We start from the raw sequence: 20,560 nt of genomic DNA on the forward strand, positions 1-20,560 counted from the left end.
CTAAAGTATTCAGCACCGAATCTGTTCGACTAACAAATGACCCAATGCTCAGAGCTTTGGCATGTGCCATACTTGGAAAATTTGAAATGCTTCAATTATTTTCAATTATTATTTTATATACATTCCATACACGCATATGCATTTACAAAAACAGTATTGTGATCTCAAACTTTTTGATTTTTTTTAATAAATATGTAAATATATATTTATAATGTATATTTGTTAAATGCCTACGCTCTATAAGATATATTTAAATTGATGTCGACAGCTTTAAGACGGAAGCACAGACATGTTGTCCTTGTTTTAAGCAGTTTAACTTGAATAAAGACCCCAGCTAGTTAACCGCATTAATTGAATATCGATTCGCTTCCCAATTGTCTTGTTGCAACAGTTGTGAACTGAAGTAGGAAACAGTTGCAAACTTCATCATTATGAGCAGTTTCGTTTGTGTATGCGTATACGTGATATTTTGGTTTGTATTCAAATCCGGACAAATAGAGGAATGTAATTTGGCCATGTCCATATGTGTAGTGCGCTCGGCATTATACCCCCCGGCTCTGATGGCTGTATCAATTTTAGTTGACTCACATTATCGTTAAAATTGTATTGGATTGGGCCAACATGCTTTGCTGACTGTGGAACATTGTGGGCCCCGGTCCATCTTCAATTCCATGTATCCAATTCTCTGCAGTTTGCAGTCAGTTGTATGCACTTCAGTGTGTGTGTGTGTCGGTTTTATAGATTTTCCGTTATAGCCACACAAGCTTCTTCTTAAAATGCAATTTTCAAGATTTTTTTCTTAATTTTGTATGTTGTTGTTGACTCCTTTTGGCAAGCACCATTCGAGCCTTGAATGTAGTTTCTTTTTGCGCTGATTTTAAGTTGCCACTAGCATCGCCCTTTCCTCCATTCTCTCTGTCTCTCTCTCTCTCGCTTATTCTTCTCGCTGGTTTTTTCTCAACTGCCAGGACCACGCCTCCTGCCAGCCGCCTCTGCTTGCATGTGTCAAAAGGTATTTTTATGTTCAGTTTCGTGTTTTTCAACATTTTCTAAGCATTTTATTTTGCTTTCTTTACTCGCTTGCATGGTTCTCTGCAGAGCTATGTGGGTGGACGTGAGGTGGGTTTTTTTTTTTTTTTGAGTGTTGGGGGTCTTGAACCGAACCGCTTTGAGTTGAGTTGAGTCCCGTCTTGTGTGCAGGTAATGTGGCACTTGGCTAAAATGGTGTGTGAAATTTTATGCGAAATGGCTTAAGTTGTTGTTCTTGTTGTTACTGTTGTTATAGTTTGCGTTGTTGTTCTTGCTGTTGTCGTTGTTGCCGATGTTGTCGTTGTTATTGTTGTCGTGCTTGTTGTGCTGATATTTCTGGAACGGAACACAATCATTCTGCTATGTTGCACATAAAAAGTTACGTTGAGTGGCACTATACGACTGTACACATATATGTACATATATATATATATATATATATATGTGTGTGTATACATGTATGAGTGTGTGACCAAATTCAAAGAGCTGCAATGGATCGGTGGTTGGTGAAGGCAAAAAGCGAGGTGGGAAAGGGTTGGCATGAAAATGTTGTTGGGCAGCTTCTGGCTTATGGGCAAGCTGCTGATGATGACATTTTCGTTTTGGCCGCATGAATTGGCATTGGACAAAAAAGAGCGAAATGCGCAAAAAAGGATTAGTTAGTTTTGTGCTCGAGACTTGAGCCCAAGTCACTCAATGTTGTTAGTTCGATTTTTCTTTTCTTTTTTCATTCTATTTTTTTATTTTTGGGTGGGACCAAGGGACATTTGAACAAAATTCGATTTCGATTCGTTTTTGCTCACATGCTTTAAAGTGAAAATTGTGTGTATTTTATGCAAGGCTTAAAAAAGTATACCTTCTATAAGTCGACTTGGAAATAGAGTAATATTTTCTAGACTTAGTCGGGCACAAATTGAATCTGTTTGAAGTAGTTACTCGAAACATAAGATATCTGACTAATATAATACGATTACTCGAATGAATCCTTGAAATTTCACTAAAAGGAATTTTAAGCTAACAGAATAATATTGTCCAACAATCAATCAGTGGAAATATATACTTTATATGACAAACTGAAAGATATATATATTCTTGTTTTCTGATTCTATTACCCTTTCCATTAAAAATCTGTAGGTGGCCTAACTAACTTACTTAAGCTCAAAATAAAACACAAATGTCTTCCTTTTATTTAAATCTAGCTCAAGGCAGTTGTACTGCAATCGCAAATGGAAATGGGAATACGTTGTAGTGTCTGACAGCATTCATTGGGTAGTGGCAAGTGTGGACACATGTGTCAATATTCAATTAACAGAATAACAACAATGAGCAATGGCCAACAGCAGAAACAACAACAAATGGACAACTGCACGCTTGTCGCTCATTTAACAAAACACAGCAATTTCTCTGAATATAGAAAGCAAAAAAAACAGTCGTTGAAAATGATTTTTATTTAATTTCGCACCTGTTTTCAGGGCAAATAAGTTTCGAATTTTAGCTCTCATTTGAATTTTACATGCATTTCAATTTGTTTTGACATTTTACTCGACAACGTGTCGAGTAAAAAACTAGCTGAATTTTTTTTATATATCTATTTTTGTTTTGCTGCAATTTTCTTCGTATTTCCGTTGCTCTTTTTTCCATATTGTTCGCTTGCCACGCAGTGTTTTACATGTCAAAGGCATTTCGTGCTCCGGAAGCGTCCATCCACATTGAAAGTGCTCCGTTACAATCCAGCGGTTCTGTCCTCTGTCTGCCTATCTGTCTAACGGGACGGACTATATACACTGCCCGAAATGAACTGTAACACACTGTATGTATGTATTTATGTATGTATTTTTTGATGTTTCAATTGTGAGGTTGACAATTACAGCAACAATGCCAGAACGGCTTTCATTATCATGCTGGCTGAACATGTTATATATGTGAATTCGTATGTATATATTACGATGATGATCATGATCAACATTATTATCATGCAGCGTGTCTGACATCGTCATCGTCATCATATTTTGCAAATTGCTCGTAAAAATGGCTTTTAATTGCACGTGTAAAAAGGGTTCGCTTCAAATATGACAGAATTTTACTCAACACATCTCTCCTTCCTCTCTGCCACTAACCCGAAAGCTTTTGAATTTCCCTCTCATCTTTTTACTCCCAACTGTGAGAATTTAAACGCTGCCGAGATTAATTCAATTAACCTTCCCCAGTTGTAAAAGGTAAGAGGCAAAATCTGTCGGCAAATGAGTTTTATGAGTGAAAAACCATTTTAGAGTCGACTCCTGTTCCTGCACCCAGTCCAGGACCAGGAGTCTGGTTGCTGGGTTTTGTGCTCCTGCTTTTGACACTTTTAATTGGTAGGCGTATCAAATCATTAATTATATTTCGAGGCCAAAATGCATGTCACTCAGCAAAGAGCAACGATGAAAAGAGCTGGAGACAAAGCCAGAATAAGCGTAAGAGCTGTCTGAGCAGAGTCTCCAATTGGCTTTAAAGTCGGTTGTTGGCCAAAAATAAAATACAATACTAAAAACGTATCCACACAAAAATAGAAACATTGCCAAGCTGATAATTACTTAAGGGGAACCTAATTTGACAATTAAAATGGCCTTTGTTGAGATTGTTGAATAATATGTGAAGAACCTGTATTGACTTGCTGAATAACGCGAGATATTTATATTTATGTATATTTTTACTGGAGGGATTGGCATGTTCTTCTGCTTGAGGTAGCCCGTGTTTCAAGGGTTATAATTTTTTATCAAGCTATTCATTCATTTTTAAATATGGGTTCAAAACTCGTTTCTGTTTTTACGTACTTTCATTTACAAGATAGATTTACTGCGAGCTCTCATTAATTTAAAGCTCACTGATTTCACTTTTAAATTGGTTGGCTTCCAGTTATTCAATTAGATTTAATCTTTTAATTCATTACGTCACCCCGTCCAACAGTTTGGAGAAAGGCACTCTTGAATTAATCTGAAAATCATCGACATCTTTTACGTAGCCAGAAGCACTTTACCTTATTCCCACATTGCTTGTTTTCGCAAAGCTTTTGCCTGCAGCCACATTGATTTGGCATATGGCTGGCACAACTTTTTTTGTTCCCCTCCCAAAGCTCACTTACCCACTTCATTAACAAAACACTCGTCCCCACACCAATTTTGCTGAAAGCAGCGCAATGGGATGGAGGCAGAGATGCATTTTTGAACGAAACGAAACGAAACTCAAACGTAAGCCAAACCCAGGACAACGTTGGTCCAGGATTTACTTGACCCTGGACGCGTTCACTGTGTGATGTTGTCGTAAACCGCACATGGTAGCTTGTCTCTGATATTTGGAATGGTCCTCCTACTGTTGCTACTCTGGTACTGCTGCTGCCGCTCGTCCTGTTTCCTATTTCTATTTTGTTTGCTGCAATGCTGTCTTCAGCTTGGGCCATGAGCAGTTTGCCATTTGCTGTGTTGTGTTTTGCGGTTTTATTGGTTTGCATTTGCACATTCCATTTGCAAAATGATTGGAATTTATGCTTACAGATTAGATTCACTGCCCCTTCGCCAAGGCATCCCCTTTCCCCCCAAATTACATGCTGCGATTGCCCAGTGGCAAAATTTTTGCTTACTTTCACTGTCAGTGTGGCTCTTTCTCTCTATCCCTGCGGTTATTGCTCTTTATCCCCCTCCCTATCTCTTCATCTCTCTCATTCTATCTGTCTGTCCGTCAGTCTGGCAATGCTCAATCTGATACACATGCACATATCCACGCTGCCAGATTCCTGTTTGCTCCTGTTATTGTTTCATGTCCGTGGCCAGTTGTGCTTTGTGCGGTGTACGCTGGCATGTGTCCTTTGCATTTGCTGTTGCCGTAGCCCCTAGATTCTAGCCCCTAGCCTCTAGCCCCTAGTCCCTAGCACCTAACCCCTTCCCTTCACAACTAACTTTTGAATTTTTGATTCGACATTCGGTCAGTTTTTGCGTGACAAACAACCGCTTTAAGCCACCAGCTCTAGCTGCAGTCACATGATGAACCAAATCAGAATCAGAAATGGATTCAGTTTCGCTGGCATAGCCTTCCATCATATTGATTGCATGAACAGGGTAAACTGAAAGGCCTTCATGCTGGCATGTCAAAGTCGCATCGCCAAATGCGAGCAGTTTCCCCAGCCCAGCACCGAATTAAATAATAGCAACTAGGCAGCGAGCATTAAAATACAAAAAATAAAATACAATCCCGCCTATATGAACTTTATTTCACTTAAAGCCAAAAGCAATGCAAACACCAGCACTAACACCAACTTGGCCACAATGAAACTGTAGCCATTGCATTGGATTTGCATTGTAGTGGTGGCATCATGTATATATATATATATATGCACACACACTTACATGAGCTGACACACACACACACAAAGTTGTGCATGGCTGAAAAGCAGCACAATTTTCGAAGTTTATACGGGAGAAATGTTCTCGTTAAATGTTCAGAAATGCGATATTAATTGTGATTTAATTCGTGTATATTATATAAAAATATAATAATATAACAAATATTTTGGCTGGCTTACTATAACTTAAATCTTCAGAAAGGTTTTAGTGAGATGCTGCACTAAAATTCTCATGTAATTTGCTTCAAACTGTTTTTGAATAAAACTTTGAACGGAAAAGTCGAGTAATTTCAGGTGGTCTATAATATTTATGACTTATTTAAGCATGTCCTAAAAAGCTAACTATCTAAAGTATGCTTTTAATCAGAAATGTGTTAGTTACATAAAAGGTTAAGAGTCTACTTAATGTATCCATAAATATATTTAGTAGATTCTCAAATTGTATAGAGAAAATTGCGCATGAACAAAACAGCTAACACACACATACTGCACGAAGGGGGGAAAGGGAGGTAGAGAGAGAGAGAGAGACAGAGAGAGAAAGAAATAGAGAGAGAGAGTGAGAGAGAGAGATACTCGCATAAGGTTACATATTTTTTAAGCCAATTTTACAGGCCACTGCCTAACAAGGACATTAATTGGTAGCTGTGCTGCAGGCAGCTCCTGCTGCTGCTGCTGCTGCCGCAGCTAAGTAACGACTGCCGCCCTACGCCTGTGTGCTGACTATGGCTGTGACGCCCAGCCACGCCCAGTTCCACTCAGCGGCCAGCCATTTCGCCCATTTCACGCGACACGGCCAAAAGAGTAGTTAACTGTGTGCGTTGCCTTTCGCTTCTCATCGTAAATGTATATATGCATGTGCATGTGTGTGTGTGTGTGTGTGTGTGTGTGTGTGTCTGTGTGTGTGTGTCTGTGTGTGTGTGTGTCTGTGTGTGTATTATTTTTTTGCCAACTGGCTCCTTTTTCATGGTTTTTATTCACTTCAATATTTACTTAACCCTTTTTTTTGTTGCTCTCAGTTTTAGTAGCAAAGTTGCCCGTTGCCGTTGGCAAAGGCAGCAACAATTTTAGTGTTGTTTTTGCTCTTATGATTAAACATGGCTTTCGCTTTTGTTTAAGCTCCGGCAACTTGCCTTAAATATTTTATGAATGTATACGAGAGCAATGAGTACATGTATGTGTGTGTTTGACCTGAAGAATGAAGGGGAGGTGGGAGGGTCACTTTGTACCTGCGGCCTGTTAATTAGTTGGGGCTGCTGACTTTTGACGCTCGTTCAACATATTTCGTTTTAGGGTTCAAGTGTTTTGGTTCTGTGCCCCAGACGATTGTTTGGACACACTCAAAGTTCGAGTCCAGTAGACGGTGGAGTTGGTTTTCTCTACGACTGCTGCTGTTTCTGTTGCTGCTGCTGCTGCGGCTGGCATGTAAAAGTGCGATTATAGTCGCATAATTATCACGCTGACATGCCCACACACACACACACACACACAGAAAGAGCTTGGGAATGGTAAAATGTAATTACCCAGCAAACAAACCACAATTTCTCGGTATACACTCATACACACACACAAACACACAAACACACACAATTTCAGTGTGGAAGTGAAAGTGAACACGCAACAAGCAAAACTCGGAACATTGCCAAATGCCATCACCTGGCCAACAGTTACCATCCAACTGCCTCAAGCTGCCTTCCACCTGCTGCTGCTGCTGTTGGTGGTTTTTTGTCATTGAAAGGTTTGCGTGTTTGACATGCGGCTTGGTTAAAGTTGGGTCCTTATCGGGTTAGGTCGGCACTTTGAAGGCGATATCGTTAATGTTGCCGTTGATTGTGAGCTCCATCCCCCCCAACTACAGCATTCCCTCTGCTGGCTTTTAAGTTTAAGGCTGTAAACTTCGTTATTTATTTGGCAATTGGTAGGTGTTTTGGGACCTCCAAGCTCTCCACCATATAAATGCAACTTTTACTCGCCAGCTAAGCGTTTATTGGGATTTTGAACAACAACATGGCTAACAACATAATTCGAGCACTAACAACAAATAATAGACAGCAGACAGCCGCCGACAGCAAAAACAACAACACCAAAATCAACAGAATCAGCTAAATGGTCCAAAGGATGCAGCTGCAGGCATGAAATTTTGGGTGTTATAACTACCTGATGCGACCTGCAACGTACATACCATTTATATAGAATGGCCTCATAATTAAGGCAAGCACTTCATTATAATTATGCTAGACTTGGCAGGAGGTTAAACTTAGTAAGAGGACATTTTTGAATATTGCAGCTTGCAATTTTATCGATTGTTTGTTTACTCAGCTATGAGTGTTATTAGCATATTCGGTGTATATATGAAGTTAATTAAGCTTTGTCTATGCTCAAGGATGTTTATTATTTTATTGTTAATGAACAATCAATTTGTATCTATAGCATTACACTTGCACTTATTGCACAATTGTCAGACCATTAATTACCATAAATTATTTAAATAGCTAACTCAAAATACAAATTGATTTAATTTATTTTAATGAAGTATAAATTAATACACAATAATCAATCAATCAAGGCAATAAAATATTTTATTTCTGTGAATTGACAACATATTTGGATTCAATTTTGTACCAATATTTCAAATCGGACTCAAGTTTATTCAAACGTTCGAAAATTCAACTAATTGAAAGTTAAAATTGTAGAAATAGAAAAATAAATTGTTTGTTTTATACAACTAGTTAAAAATATATATATAGCTGCTGCATTTTTTGATACTATAGTAAAATTTCCTTTTTTAAGCTAGAGTATTTTCCGCATTTGTATTTTCAACTGATAGTTTTACACTCTGTTGCCTGTTATGAGAAATTTTCGGGCCTGTCGCGTTGCATTGCATGCAGTTATTTGGGCTGGGTCGTTGGTTTTATTGGCTGCATCATCAGTTGCCACAGCCCCGTTGACATCGCATATGCATGCTAGCCTTGACTGTCGCGGCTGCTATTTATATAGTTCGCAGCGTCGTCAACGTCGAGAGTCCATAACCAGGACCCAGAGTCTGCCCGGAGCGACGATGTCATTACCAGCCTGCGCCGCATGAATGTCCACTTCTCTGACGCTTTGCCCCTATCCCTTTCCCCCTTCCCCTTCCCCCTATCTCTCACTCTCTTTGTTGTACGTGGCCAGAACAACAGCTTTAGCTTCATTCCGATTGTTAACAATTTTGCGGTGCATGGCCGTTGTCGTTTATGATGTGTTACTGGACGGGTCGCAGCTGTTGTTGTTTTTTCTCTCTCTTGTTGTTGTTGTTGCTGTTGTTGCTGTTGACTCGCTGACTGGGTGTAGCGTGTGCTATCATTAAGTGTCGAAAATTTCATCAAACACTTCAAAGCGGACCACGTGCTGTTGCTGCTGCTGTTTCACAGTCTACCCTGGTTTCACATCGGTTCACCCTAGCCACGCCCCGTTTCAGTTTATGATTCTATTATTTTCACAGCAAATAAAAGAGAAACTGCGTATCATGGCCAAGTGCTAAATGGGCGCCAGGGAAAATTGCAAAAATGTTCTTTCTTCTTGGGGGTTTTTCGTTTCGTTTTTTTTTGCCCAGAAAGGTGCACGGTTTGAGGAGTCGCGGGCATGGCTAGGGGCAGGCGTGGCAGCTGAGCACGTAAAAAGCGTTGAACTGGAACGTTGTGGGCAACAGCTGCAAGCAAGTGTGGGTGTGTTGATGGTGTGTGTGTGTGGAAGTGTGTGCGTAAGGCCAAGGAAAACGAATTTTCAAGCGAACGGAAACTTTGCGCCATGAATCAAAGTTTAGTGTAGCATACTTTTTAGGTGCGATTTATATATTTCAAAATAAAATAAATGAAGGGCGTTCTCGTTTGCTGCCTCTGACTCCGCTTCTGCTGCTACTGCCAGCAAGCTCAAAAGACAAAGCAGCTATGCCTTGATTGGGGGAGAAAGAGGAGCTAAATTGCTACATTAAGGACTGTGTCTGGGATGTGGCGGGAGTAGGGAAGCTGTGGGAGTGTTTGATTTAACTTTGGGTTTTTGGTGCAAATTCAAATTCTCTGTTTTATTTCAGCGCTCAGGAAATGCAAAAATTTACACTTGGTTAGCTGATTGATGAATGCATAAATGAAGCGTACACATGCGTTTTAGCTGACAAGCGGATGGGTGGGGGAGTAGGGAGTAGGGCATATAATTTCGTTCCTTGCAAGTAGAGCAATTCGAAGCAACATCAGCATCAGGTAGAAAAATAACATGTGAGTTTCGCAACTCGATTCGATTTCGATTCTCCGCTCACGTTACACGTCATTGGTTCTCTTATTGTTATATGCGAAATATGTAAATTTGATTTTTAACTTGAAATCGTCGCTCCCATTCGTTGCGGTTGCTGGTTTGCTGGTTGCGCTGCGTTTAGTCCGATTTAACAAATTAACGTTATTTATTTGACAATGATTTGGGACCGTCTAATGCGTCGTATGAGTAATGCGAGTGCTTTGCCCTTTGACGGCGGGGGGTGCGCTTAATTAGGTAAAGAGAGAGTGAGATAGAGTGAGAGATGTTAGGAAGGAAGGGAACGTCTATCTGGCATGATTTGTAAACACAATTTGGTTAGCAAGCCATGAACATAAAGTCAAATTTATGGCGACTGAGATTTCCAGTTGAATATGCGCTAGAAAAATGGCCAACAACAACAACAACAACAACAATAGCAAAAACGAAAACGAAAACGACAACGACGACGACGATTGAAATGCTGAATAATCTGCGCGGGTTATGGTCCTGTGTCCTGTGTTCTGTGCTATGTTGTGTGTCCTGCCAGACAACGAAATATGCCAAAAATGAGGCAAAATTACTTTTAATATGCGAGCAAGCCAACAAGCCGATCCAGACCACAAGGCCAGTAGCCCTTTGAGGGCTGAGGTCTCTCAGGCCACGACTGACAGTCAGAGATAAATACAATATATGGAACGACAGCAAGGGGCAGTCATGGCAACGCCTCGTTAGATACTTGTACACTCTCCAAAAATAATTCAGTCTGCAATTCAAAGTGAATTGAAATTCAACCATTTTTATTATACATAAATTCTAAGCTTACAAAGTCAATTTCTGAAAACTCAAAATGCTTGAGTTAAATAAAAATTTTCAAAACTATTTCACGTATTTCTCCATATTCGAGAAAACAAATGTGTATTTGCATTTAATGGAAACATTATTCCGAAATGGGTAAGTTCAAATGTTGCTTGAAAGCTTTAAGAAGTTTTATGTTTGCTATAAGTTTTTACATGGAGATACAAGTTTCTCAAATTCAAAGCCATAGTTTTCTTGAAGTGTACATTCATGTGTTGTTATTTTATATAGTTGGTTGGGCGGCAGACGACAACATAATTTCGTAATTAATTTGCCAAAACACGAATGTAATTTAATAAAATTGCGCATACGCCGCGTCGCACGGACGAGCAGCAGCAGCTAAACTGCTACCCGTTCATTGTGGCACAGCATCTTCATTTCCTGGGAAAAACATTTAAGTAATTTATGCAGGGCCTTAGACAATTTGCTTCGTTGCCGAGGACGCTGCCTCCTCCTGCTGCATCGTCTTTATCGTCCTCAATGCGTACTGCTTTCTATATTATTCGCCTTGCCGAGCGAAGGCAAAAGTAAGCGACGATTATTTATGGTCTATTTTTGAGCACGCCACTAATTATGTTGGCATTTGAGCCACAGCATCCTTGGCAACGCTTCCAATTACTTGACGGAAATAAATCAGAGGCGCCAAATGGTGTGAGCCACAAATCCATTCGCAAATCAGACAGCCCTAGTTTCACGAATCGGAGCCAGCTCCGCAATATCGATTGCGCTTAAGCTATATTTGCCTGTCCGGATGGGAAATTATTAACCCGGTCTTTGAAGAATGGTAAAGCTTTCGCGTAATTCAAGGCCAAAAATTAACGGTGATTAAAACTGTCTTTTAGATTTTAAATGCGATACCAATAATATTTAAAGTAATTAAAATTATAGCTATATGCATTCCTTTTTTTGCGAATGAACAGATCTCGCTTAGTTGTAGAGGTGTTTTGCTTAAACTTATCCATTGTCCTTCTCTTTGCACTATTCCACATAGCAGATAGTACAATATCATATAGATACATAGTAACAATTGGTTGAAAACTAAGTTTTAAGTAGTGGGATCGAGACAAGCCTAAGCATACATTGCACCCTCTCTAACACAACTGCAAAATTGAGGAATATTCAGTTCATAGCCATTTCATAATAATATAAAACACTAGCAACTATTTAGTTATGTTATTTTATCCCTTATCCATTGTCAACAATGCGTATAATTCATATCTGCCACGCCTTGTGGGCGTTACGATGCCCGCTGGCATTTAAATCAATTGCCTCAATTTGATAATATTTCTGCAGGGAATTATTATGAGTGGGCAACAATCCCAACTGGCCCCTCAATAGTCGACCTCCCACTACCCACTGCCTTGCCATCCAAAGCGCGGCTGCCGTTTTGTTGACATTTCCGTCGCCGCTTCCGCTAAAAGTTTGTTTTTTTTTCGGGCTATCCTCCATCATCCCTCAATCTAAGAGTTGCCCCTCCAACCACATTTTCCGTTTTTGGCCATCTATTGCCACTTCACGGCCCATATGGCGTTTCTCGTTGTGTCCTTGGCAGCCACGTAAAAAGGATTTGGGGCAACGCATTTCGCTTGCCTAAATGCCAAAAGACGTCGCATAAACGTGGCAAGCCACGCCCTTCCCTCCATCCGCCCTCCCCGTCGTCCAGCCACCCTTCCGTCCAATAACGTCTTTGAATTACATTCCAGCAACAGAGCTGCAAAAAATATATATAAGAAAAAACCACGCAGGACAGCAAAAAAATATACTTTTTTTTTGTTGTTTGCCTGTTCCTCTGCGGTTTTCTTTTTCGCTTCGGGTTGTGTGCGCATTTGGCGGTTTTTATGAAAAATTACCATGTTTTCTTCGCACTCATTCGCAGCTCCCCCGCCGACTCAGACAAAGTGATGGTCTGGCATGGCATTTCTTTTTCTTCTACTTATTTTTCCTTTCCTTTTTTTTTTTTGTTGCTGCTTTTCTGTTGCTGCCTGGCAATTTCGGCATTTGACTTTTTTACGTCAGGCACTTGAGACGCGTTGGGGGAGGGGTGTCTGTGCTGGCTTGGGTGGCAGTCAACCAGTGCGCCACACACTTCCTCTAATGATGCCACTTATGTCGTGACGAAATTATTTATATATATATACATTTTTTCCAATACCCTACAATCACGTATCGAGTTGTGTACTTGTGTAAGTTTTAAATATGTATAGTAACTAATTATTATACAGAATAGTTTCTTATCTATTCATTAGATTTCAGTGCTTGGGAATTCGTTGTAATTTTTAAATTATACAAATATTTTTGAAAATTGTAGAGAAGTCAATAAAAGTATCTGTAAATAATTATGTAATTCTAAGTGTTCAAGTGACTTTAGAGGGTATGGCAAAGCCGAGTCATTTTCATCTTGCTTGACAGATTTTTGCATGTTTTTCATTGCTTTGCTTTTGTTGCTCTGTTTTGTGTGAGTTGCTGTCGTTTCAGCTACCAATCCACGCCTACTCTCTGGCGCACTTATTTTTTTCTACTTCGTTTGAAGAAGGAATTGCGTGCAAAAATTGAGAACTGCTAATTGGCAACACATAATTTACGTGCTTATGCCAATTTTCGTTTCCTCTTTCAATTCTTTGGTGCTATTTCTGGTCGATTTTTGTGGCTAAGTGTGTCGGCCGACTTTAAATATGATCGGGCGGGACACAACTGGAAGGTGTCATGTGTGAGCCAGTAAATGCAATTACGTGTATGGACTGCAGCACCACTCAAATAGCCAGGAGGCACTTACAAATTTGATTTACTGCTTCCGTGCGTCATCGAGTTGGGTTTTTGCGCCCGAGGTGCCCAGTGCTCAGGTCATCTCATCTACAACGTGGGTTAGAGTTAAGGGCTGGGCACGGGTTTCGTACCCGTGCCAGCAACTGCTGCAACTACTCAATAAAACTCATTAGTAGCGTATCGTCCCTGACGCCGTCCCGACTGCTGGTGCTGCTGTTCCTGATGCTCTCCATGCGCTATCCACAGCCTGGCTGGCAATTATCACCAGCATGGTCCCTATTGACTTTGGCAATTGATTGCACCCGTTGTAGCCGCGAGCGTCGCCAGTGTCGCTAACGTCGAGTGCTGCCAGCGACAGCATCAAAAGTGCCGATAAAAATTTATAGCAAACTGATTTGAAAGTCAATTATCCTGTGCTCCCAACTAGGAAGGAGCTGGCGTCAACTATTCCGCGCAGACGACGCTCAACGGCGTGCAAATGGGTTTTTCATGCAAACTACGACGAAGCATCCTCCCCTTCCTGCGCAAACCCTGCCCCCACCAACCAATCCACTTCAGAGCGCACCTTTTTTATGTTTTAGATATTTACGTTTAGTTTTTGCTTTCAGCTGCAGGCAGGCCCAGTCGCAAGTAACCGGAGATGACGCCACGTAAAAACAGTTGCCAGTTTGTGTTCAGAGACCCTCTACTGGTAAAGGACTTTCGTCCACCTGGCGCTGCTAATGAAGACAGTTCTTCATTTGTCGATCGTTGGCTGCAGTCATTAAGGGTGCACCCTTCCATTTCTGTTCCGGCTGCTTATTGCGCCTGCCTTATGCCTTCACCCCCATATCTGTCTAACTGTTTATGTAGTTTTTCCGAGTCGGTTGCTTTTCGAGTGTTGTCGTCTGGGGATGTCCTGGGGATGTGACGACACTAATGCCGAATGAGGATTCCGTGCTCTCTTTCTCGTGCCTCTGCATTTGTGTGCAGTTAATGAGTTTAATGGCGGACATCAAATTTGAATTGCTAATGCAGGGCGCTCATGAAAACGGAAATGGAAATACGAATGTAAAAGCAATAGACAGTCTGTCTTTAGCAGGAGGCCAGTAGGGGTGTCCAAATACTCATTACTTTTGTCATGTTGTCTATGAAATGTTTTTCATTTAAAGAGGATATTACACATGAAAATTGTGTTTACTAATTACGATTAAGCCAGCTGGCAGAAAATTTAATAATCACATGTTTTTTAAAGCGTAGTCTAACAATTTTTATTAAATATAGTTATGATAACAATATGCTGGTTACTGCATTGGCTAAGTTGTCCATACTTTGAAAAAAAACTTGGCATACTTTTAGGGAGCGAGGAAAAGGCACTATAACGGCTCCATCATCCTATTATAATAAACACGAAGCTGTTAAATTATTAATAGCTTACAGAGATATAAATATGGACTTCATGTTGAAGAAAACATATAAAATACATAATGTTTACCTTCTTGAATAATTTTGGGAATAATTACATTCAGAAATGATGAAAATTTTTGGTAAGCGAATTACGCTCATAACTTATTTTAAAGGACATGGTGCGTTGGAATCGCAAACTACAATCAAGGAATATATGATCATCTAAGAATCTAATCTAACGAAGTCGCCCTGATGGAGCGTCCTTGGGATGTCCTGAACAAACCAAGCTGTCCGTGAGGAAAGGGCTTCCTTCAAGCAGCTTTATGGTTTCACCTGGACGAATCTCTACCGATTTGACAGCTGTCATAAAAGTTATCAATTTCATGCCTGCTATATTCAATGCATATAAAAAAGAGTTAAATAGTTCTCCATGCGGATGAGTCAGTCAAGCAGTCAATTGAAATAACCGTTTAGTTAAAGCTAGTAAAATCAAGATATTTATAAATCAATTTTGGCTGTGGCATTAGCTCGGATTTGGTCGACCCCAAACTGAAAACCCACAATTTCAGTTCGTTGAGCCTTGATGGGACCTGATTTGATCTAAAGCGCGAACTGCCCATTTGCTCCCCTTTGCATGAGCTTCATGATAGCTTTGTGGCCATTGTTGTTACAATCTCATACCCTTAAGTGACCACACATATGTTTTTGTTGCGGCTAATGGCAGGCAGTGGACAAATATTGCAGGTAATTTTTGCGATACGCATCTCACAATTGTTGTCAAATGACAACGGGGGGCACGAATTGCGGAGGATTGGATATTGTGAAGGGGCAATGGAGAGAACTGTCTGCTGAGCGGGCAAATAATTTAAATTAAATTTGAAGTAATGTTATTGTTAGCATTACTGGCAATGTTATTGTTATTGTTATCTTTTTTTGCTTGCAAGCAACAACAAAGGCCAAGCAGGAACTTTGCGTTATTGTTTTTCCATTTTCTGTCATTGCCATCGCTATATTTGGGTCCTTGCTGTCCATTGCTGCGACTGTTGCCCAGCAGACCATGGCCAGCTTCTTGCTACAAATACGGTTTAAGTGCTCTATCTCACTCTCGTTCTTTTCCTTATCTTTCTTTCCGGCGCTGTCGCTATTGATGGTAATTTATGCGCTTGATTTATGATCTGTTGCATAGTTTTAGGCGCATTCATCAAGCGCAAGAGGCGAGTTTTAAACGTTCGCCGCGAATGTGTCATTGTTGTTGCTGATGTCTTTGGGGCATCATAAAATTAAATTAAATACACAAATTATTTTCATTTTAATTTTCATTAAATGTTTATGGCCCCCGCACATTTTTGTTGCTCTTGCTGTTGCTGTTGGGTCTCGGTTGTTGTTATCTCTCTGGGCTTGTGTTGTCGTTTTTTTCGTGTCGCCGCAATTACGACAAACAAATAACAAGCAACAACAACAACAACAACAACAGCAACGACATCAGCAGCAGCAGCACCAGCAACAGCAGCAGTGGCAGCAATAATAATGTCACAGGTAAAATGGCTGCGCGACAACAAAATTTATGGTTCCATTTTGCTTGGGTCACTGAGCAGAATAAAAAAAACTGCGCAAATATTTAACGATTTGTGTAATTTTCTTGTTGCTACAAATAGCCGACATATGTTTTAAATACAGCAACAATAACAACAGCAACAAATATACACATAACAATAACAATTTAATGGGCTTTAACGAGTTAATCCTCAGCACGGCAAATGATGTGGTCCCAAATCTCGAGCTGCATTCCAAGCTGCAATTCAACGTTTTATATTTATATACACATATACACTACAGTATATAAGTATGTGTAGTTATATATATATATATGTAACTGATTCAGCTTAATTAAGCCACTAGCATTCGCCAGGCATCATTTCCATGTCCATGTCCATTTGGTATGAACATGTGTTGGCCATAATCGGCTCATCCATGGCTGCCTCATGCTGTGGCACTGTTTCGCACGGCCCTTCGATTCGGTGCTCTGTTTCATGGCCATGTGCCATGTTAAGTATTATTGCATTTTGTTTATGTTTGCTGCGTCTGCTACTGCTGCTGCTGTTGGTGCTGCTGCCACTCGTGGTTTTGGTTGTTGTTGCACTTAACTGCCTGGCTAATTGAGCACCCAATTGCAATTGCATTCCATCCGCTCTCTCTCTATCTCTCTCTTTCTATCTTTCTCTAGAGCAACTTGTCTGTTTCCTAGGGTGAAATATGCCAGTTGATATGTGTCATTATACAAATAACATGTTATCGATTATTTTATGATTTGTTTTCATTATACCACATTAATATTAATCTATGCTAACAAAACCGATATTATTTATTATAAAATAGCAATTTGAGGTGATGAAGTTTTAGTGGATGCTGCTTGTTTAATTCTAATAATTATTATGTCCGTTGCCGGGAAATTTACCCAACTGCAACTATGAAGCTCGCCAAAAGCAATTAAGACTTAATTATACTATCATCATTTTCAAAGTAAGAAAAACCAAAGACACTGTGGAATACAGAAATGCCCGAAAATTTCTACCGGCCTCCACTTGAATGCAGCGCCAAATTACAAATGCCTTTTCAGAGCGGATGCTCACATACAAAAATGCCAAAAATACGCAAGTGGCAACAAAAACTGAACACTCACATAAACATGCATGGCTATATATATATATATAGACAGACATACGTACAGAAGTAGAATTGCATTCTGGCCATGAAGTGGCAGAAAATTTGCACTAGCACTTAAGTTATACAACATTCAAAGATGTTCTTTGTCCGCGACAGACAACGGCCATAAATTTTGCGACCTAAAGCCAACTATAGAAATGCCATAGGCCTTCTGGGCATTGAGGAGGGGGTGTGAATTGAGGCAGATATTTGCCCTGCTTCACTTAGTTGGCGGATGGCAACGTCTTCAGCAATGTTTTTGGCACATGCTCAACTAATAATTTGCCGTGTGCTAGAAGCTAGAAGGAGCAGAGCCAAACCAGGACACATTCAGCAGCCGAGTCTCCGGCAATTCAACTATAACAAGCGCATTCTTATGCCATCTTGGCCATGTGAAATGGGTGAAATGAGCATATTAACTTGCCATAAATCTGTGACTCGCTAAATGCGAGAATGACAGACACAAAAAGGCGAATTGTGTGGGCTGCCCTTTCAGAAATTATAAAGTGAATATTGAGGATGCAATTGAAATGTAGATTTTAGAGTCATATAATCGAATGTCACCAATTTGTGTGGAAATAAGTTCGAGAGTAGGTATTAGGAGGTCAGAAGCAGTCAATATTTTTTGAATATTTTACCAAGGCTATACCTATGTTGAAACAGAACCAATATTCAAAAGCAATGTACGTTTGATCATGCTTTCATGTCTGCAAGATTAAAGTTGCATTTAACCCTAGTTTTTCTTTGAAACATGTTGAAATATTTGCCGTGCTTACAGCAAATACGTGAGTTGCGTATATCACATGAAAGCTTATGCAATATTGATGAATATTCAGATGGTCTTTAATACAGCAGCAAGTTATTTTCACCTTTTTTTTTTGGGGGTATTATTTTACTGCCAAATAAAGGCAGCTCCATTTATTGTGATACATTGGTGGGCTTGTGTAGCACGTTCGTGCTACACTTTTTGTTGGCCTTGGCTTGTCGTGCCCCGCTTTATTTTTTTGTGGGTGTTGCGTGGCATCTGTTTGGCATCGCGACTAGCGAAAACAACAATTGCATATTGGTTAGAAGCGAAAAGTGCTGCCCTCAATGGGCATTTGGCTGACAGGCCGCAAAACATTTCACTTGTAAATGTAAAACGGTTGCTAGTTGCCAAGATCCAACTTGGGTTGCAGTTGTTGTGTGTGTGGTTCAAATTCATTGAAAAAATAGGCAAAAAATAAAAAAACATGTTGTAAAAGAAAACAGAAACGAAGCTGCCAAAAAGAAAAAAATAAGCGTAATGGCCGCCAAGATTTATGGCAAGTTTTGCACGCTCTTCATGTGTGAAAATCATTTGGCGGCAGGCGCAAAGAATGGCAGAAATATAGATCGGGTTGGGGGTTAAGTGCCAGCTGCCTAAGGCAGCCACAGAGTCGAGTTTATTTGAAAATAATACTGCATTATTTATGGTTGAGGCGGCTCAGCCTCGACTCCAGGACCACCACACAAAGGGAATCTCTGGGCGGACGACGCGACAGACAAACCACACCAAGATGCAGGCAGCGTCCTGGTGGTCCCGGCCAGCATTGTCTGTGGCGGTCGCGGCAACGTCGGCAGCTGGATATATTCAATTTTTGTTTCGTGCATTTTCTCATTTTCACTGTTTGTGGTACGGCAGCCGCACGAAAACAATCAACTGCAACAAACTGAGCCCAACACGGCAGAGAAGACCAGAGAGTACACCAACCGTGGATAGGACAGACCTCCATGAGCAGCACGATGCAATAAATGGAGAGACAATACCATCAATGGAAGAGTTTGCTCTGCTATCGTCTCGATGGTTGCATGTAAATGCGGCATGTGTCGCTCTTGACGCCAGCAACATTGTGGCAACAAGTCAGCTGAGTAAGCAATGCTTTACACGCAATCGCCATTGTCCGCACTAATACACTGAGCGAAATGCTCATTAATAAACGAAATACTGCACAACATAAATGTTATTATCATTGTTGAAATTACGAAAGTGTTTCATTCAAAGAATATAAGTCTTGCATATCAGGCCGAGCTTATAATTGGGCTCTAGAAGTCCAGTTAACCAAGAACAAATTATTGCATTTCTTTATTTAAAATACAATACAGTAATACAACATACCAGATTTCATTTTTTGGAATCAATGAATTGGTATTCTAAAAGTCGAGTATTTAAATGAAGTAGTTGGGCTTATAAATATTTTTTAAAATTCATTTTCTACATGAGTTTGATATCTCTTAACAACATTAATTGATCAATCAATCTTGTAATGAATTTTATATTTTACTACTTTTATCTTACAACCTTTTCTATTGACTTAATAATCAGAATCTGTTCCAAAAAAAAAAAAAATATATATATATATATAAGTAAACCATTTATTGAAAAACTCGATTTTTCTCAAATTAATCAACACTTATACCTTGAATATGTTAAAAAAAAAATTGGGTTGAAATGAATTTGGTGTTGCTAAATTTTTGCTAGAATTCACAAACAAGTATTCTTTTGCAATTAATTGATGTCGGGATATATCGCAGTGTATGCAATTTTCATTGCAATTTAATGAGTTGACAATGAGCAAATGTGCAAAGACTGGTCTCGCTGGATAAATTGTGCAGTTAAATCGATACGGGAAACAAAGAAACCAAACACACGCGGCGTATAAGCAATAGCAAGCGAGCCAAAGGCCAACAGCTGACGCTCCTTCTTCTCGCCAATCTTATTAATGCGTGCCACGAAACCGACAACAACAACAACAACAATAATAACAATAACAACAACCGACAGACAAAGGACACAAGCAGCTGGCACTGTGTTTCAATGGTGGAAACAGTAGCTGGGAGTTATAATCGTAGCCACTGCAAATTCATTTCCGCCTATTGTTTTATTTGTATGCGTATGTGTGTAAGCGGAGCTAGAGCTTAACAGAACAGCAGGTGTTTATGTTTGTGCTTTTAATTAAAAGCAATTTACAATTTTCCTTCATTTGCCTCATGCCCATGGAAATCACTGCAACACACAAAGCACTAACACTCTGGAGTGGAGCTATAGATGTTGCCAAGTCTTGGCTCGTAGCCCGAAGCCTGCTTCGGAATGCGAGGCCAGACCGGGCCAGAGCAGGCCAGGCCAGCAGCTGTCGTGGTCTATCTATCGTCCTATTATCTGGCTGC

General features: G+C 40.1%; 1 protein-coding gene across 2 annotated transcripts in view; it reads left to right on the plus strand.

The window, feature by feature from the left end:
• Positions 1 to 10,493: 10,493 nt before the first annotated feature.
• LOC116805320 overlaps positions 10,494 to 20,560 on the plus strand; it is a 38,162-nt gene continuing 28,095 nt past the window's right edge. The window contains exons 1-2 of one of the 2 annotated variants that reach the window (XR_006246597.1): positions 10,494 to 10,618; positions 14,845 to 14,879. Coding sequence is in view for 1 of the 2 variants with exons in the window: in XM_043214519.1 (XP_043070454.1) it covers positions 10,615 to 10,618 (4 nt within the window). In the remaining variant the exon portion in view is untranslated. Of the gene's footprint in view, positions 10,619 to 14,844; positions 14,880 to 20,560 lie in introns of those variants that run through there. The other variant, XM_043214519.1, reaches the window with a different exon arrangement.

The sequence above is a fragment of the Drosophila grimshawi genome, unplaced genomic scaffold (assembly GCF_018153295.1).
Source record: "Drosophila grimshawi isolate 15287-2541.00 unplaced genomic scaffold, ASM1815329v1 contig_1377, whole genome shotgun sequence".
NCBI classification, from domain to species: Eukaryota; Metazoa; Arthropoda; class Insecta; order Diptera; family Drosophilidae; genus Drosophila; species Drosophila grimshawi.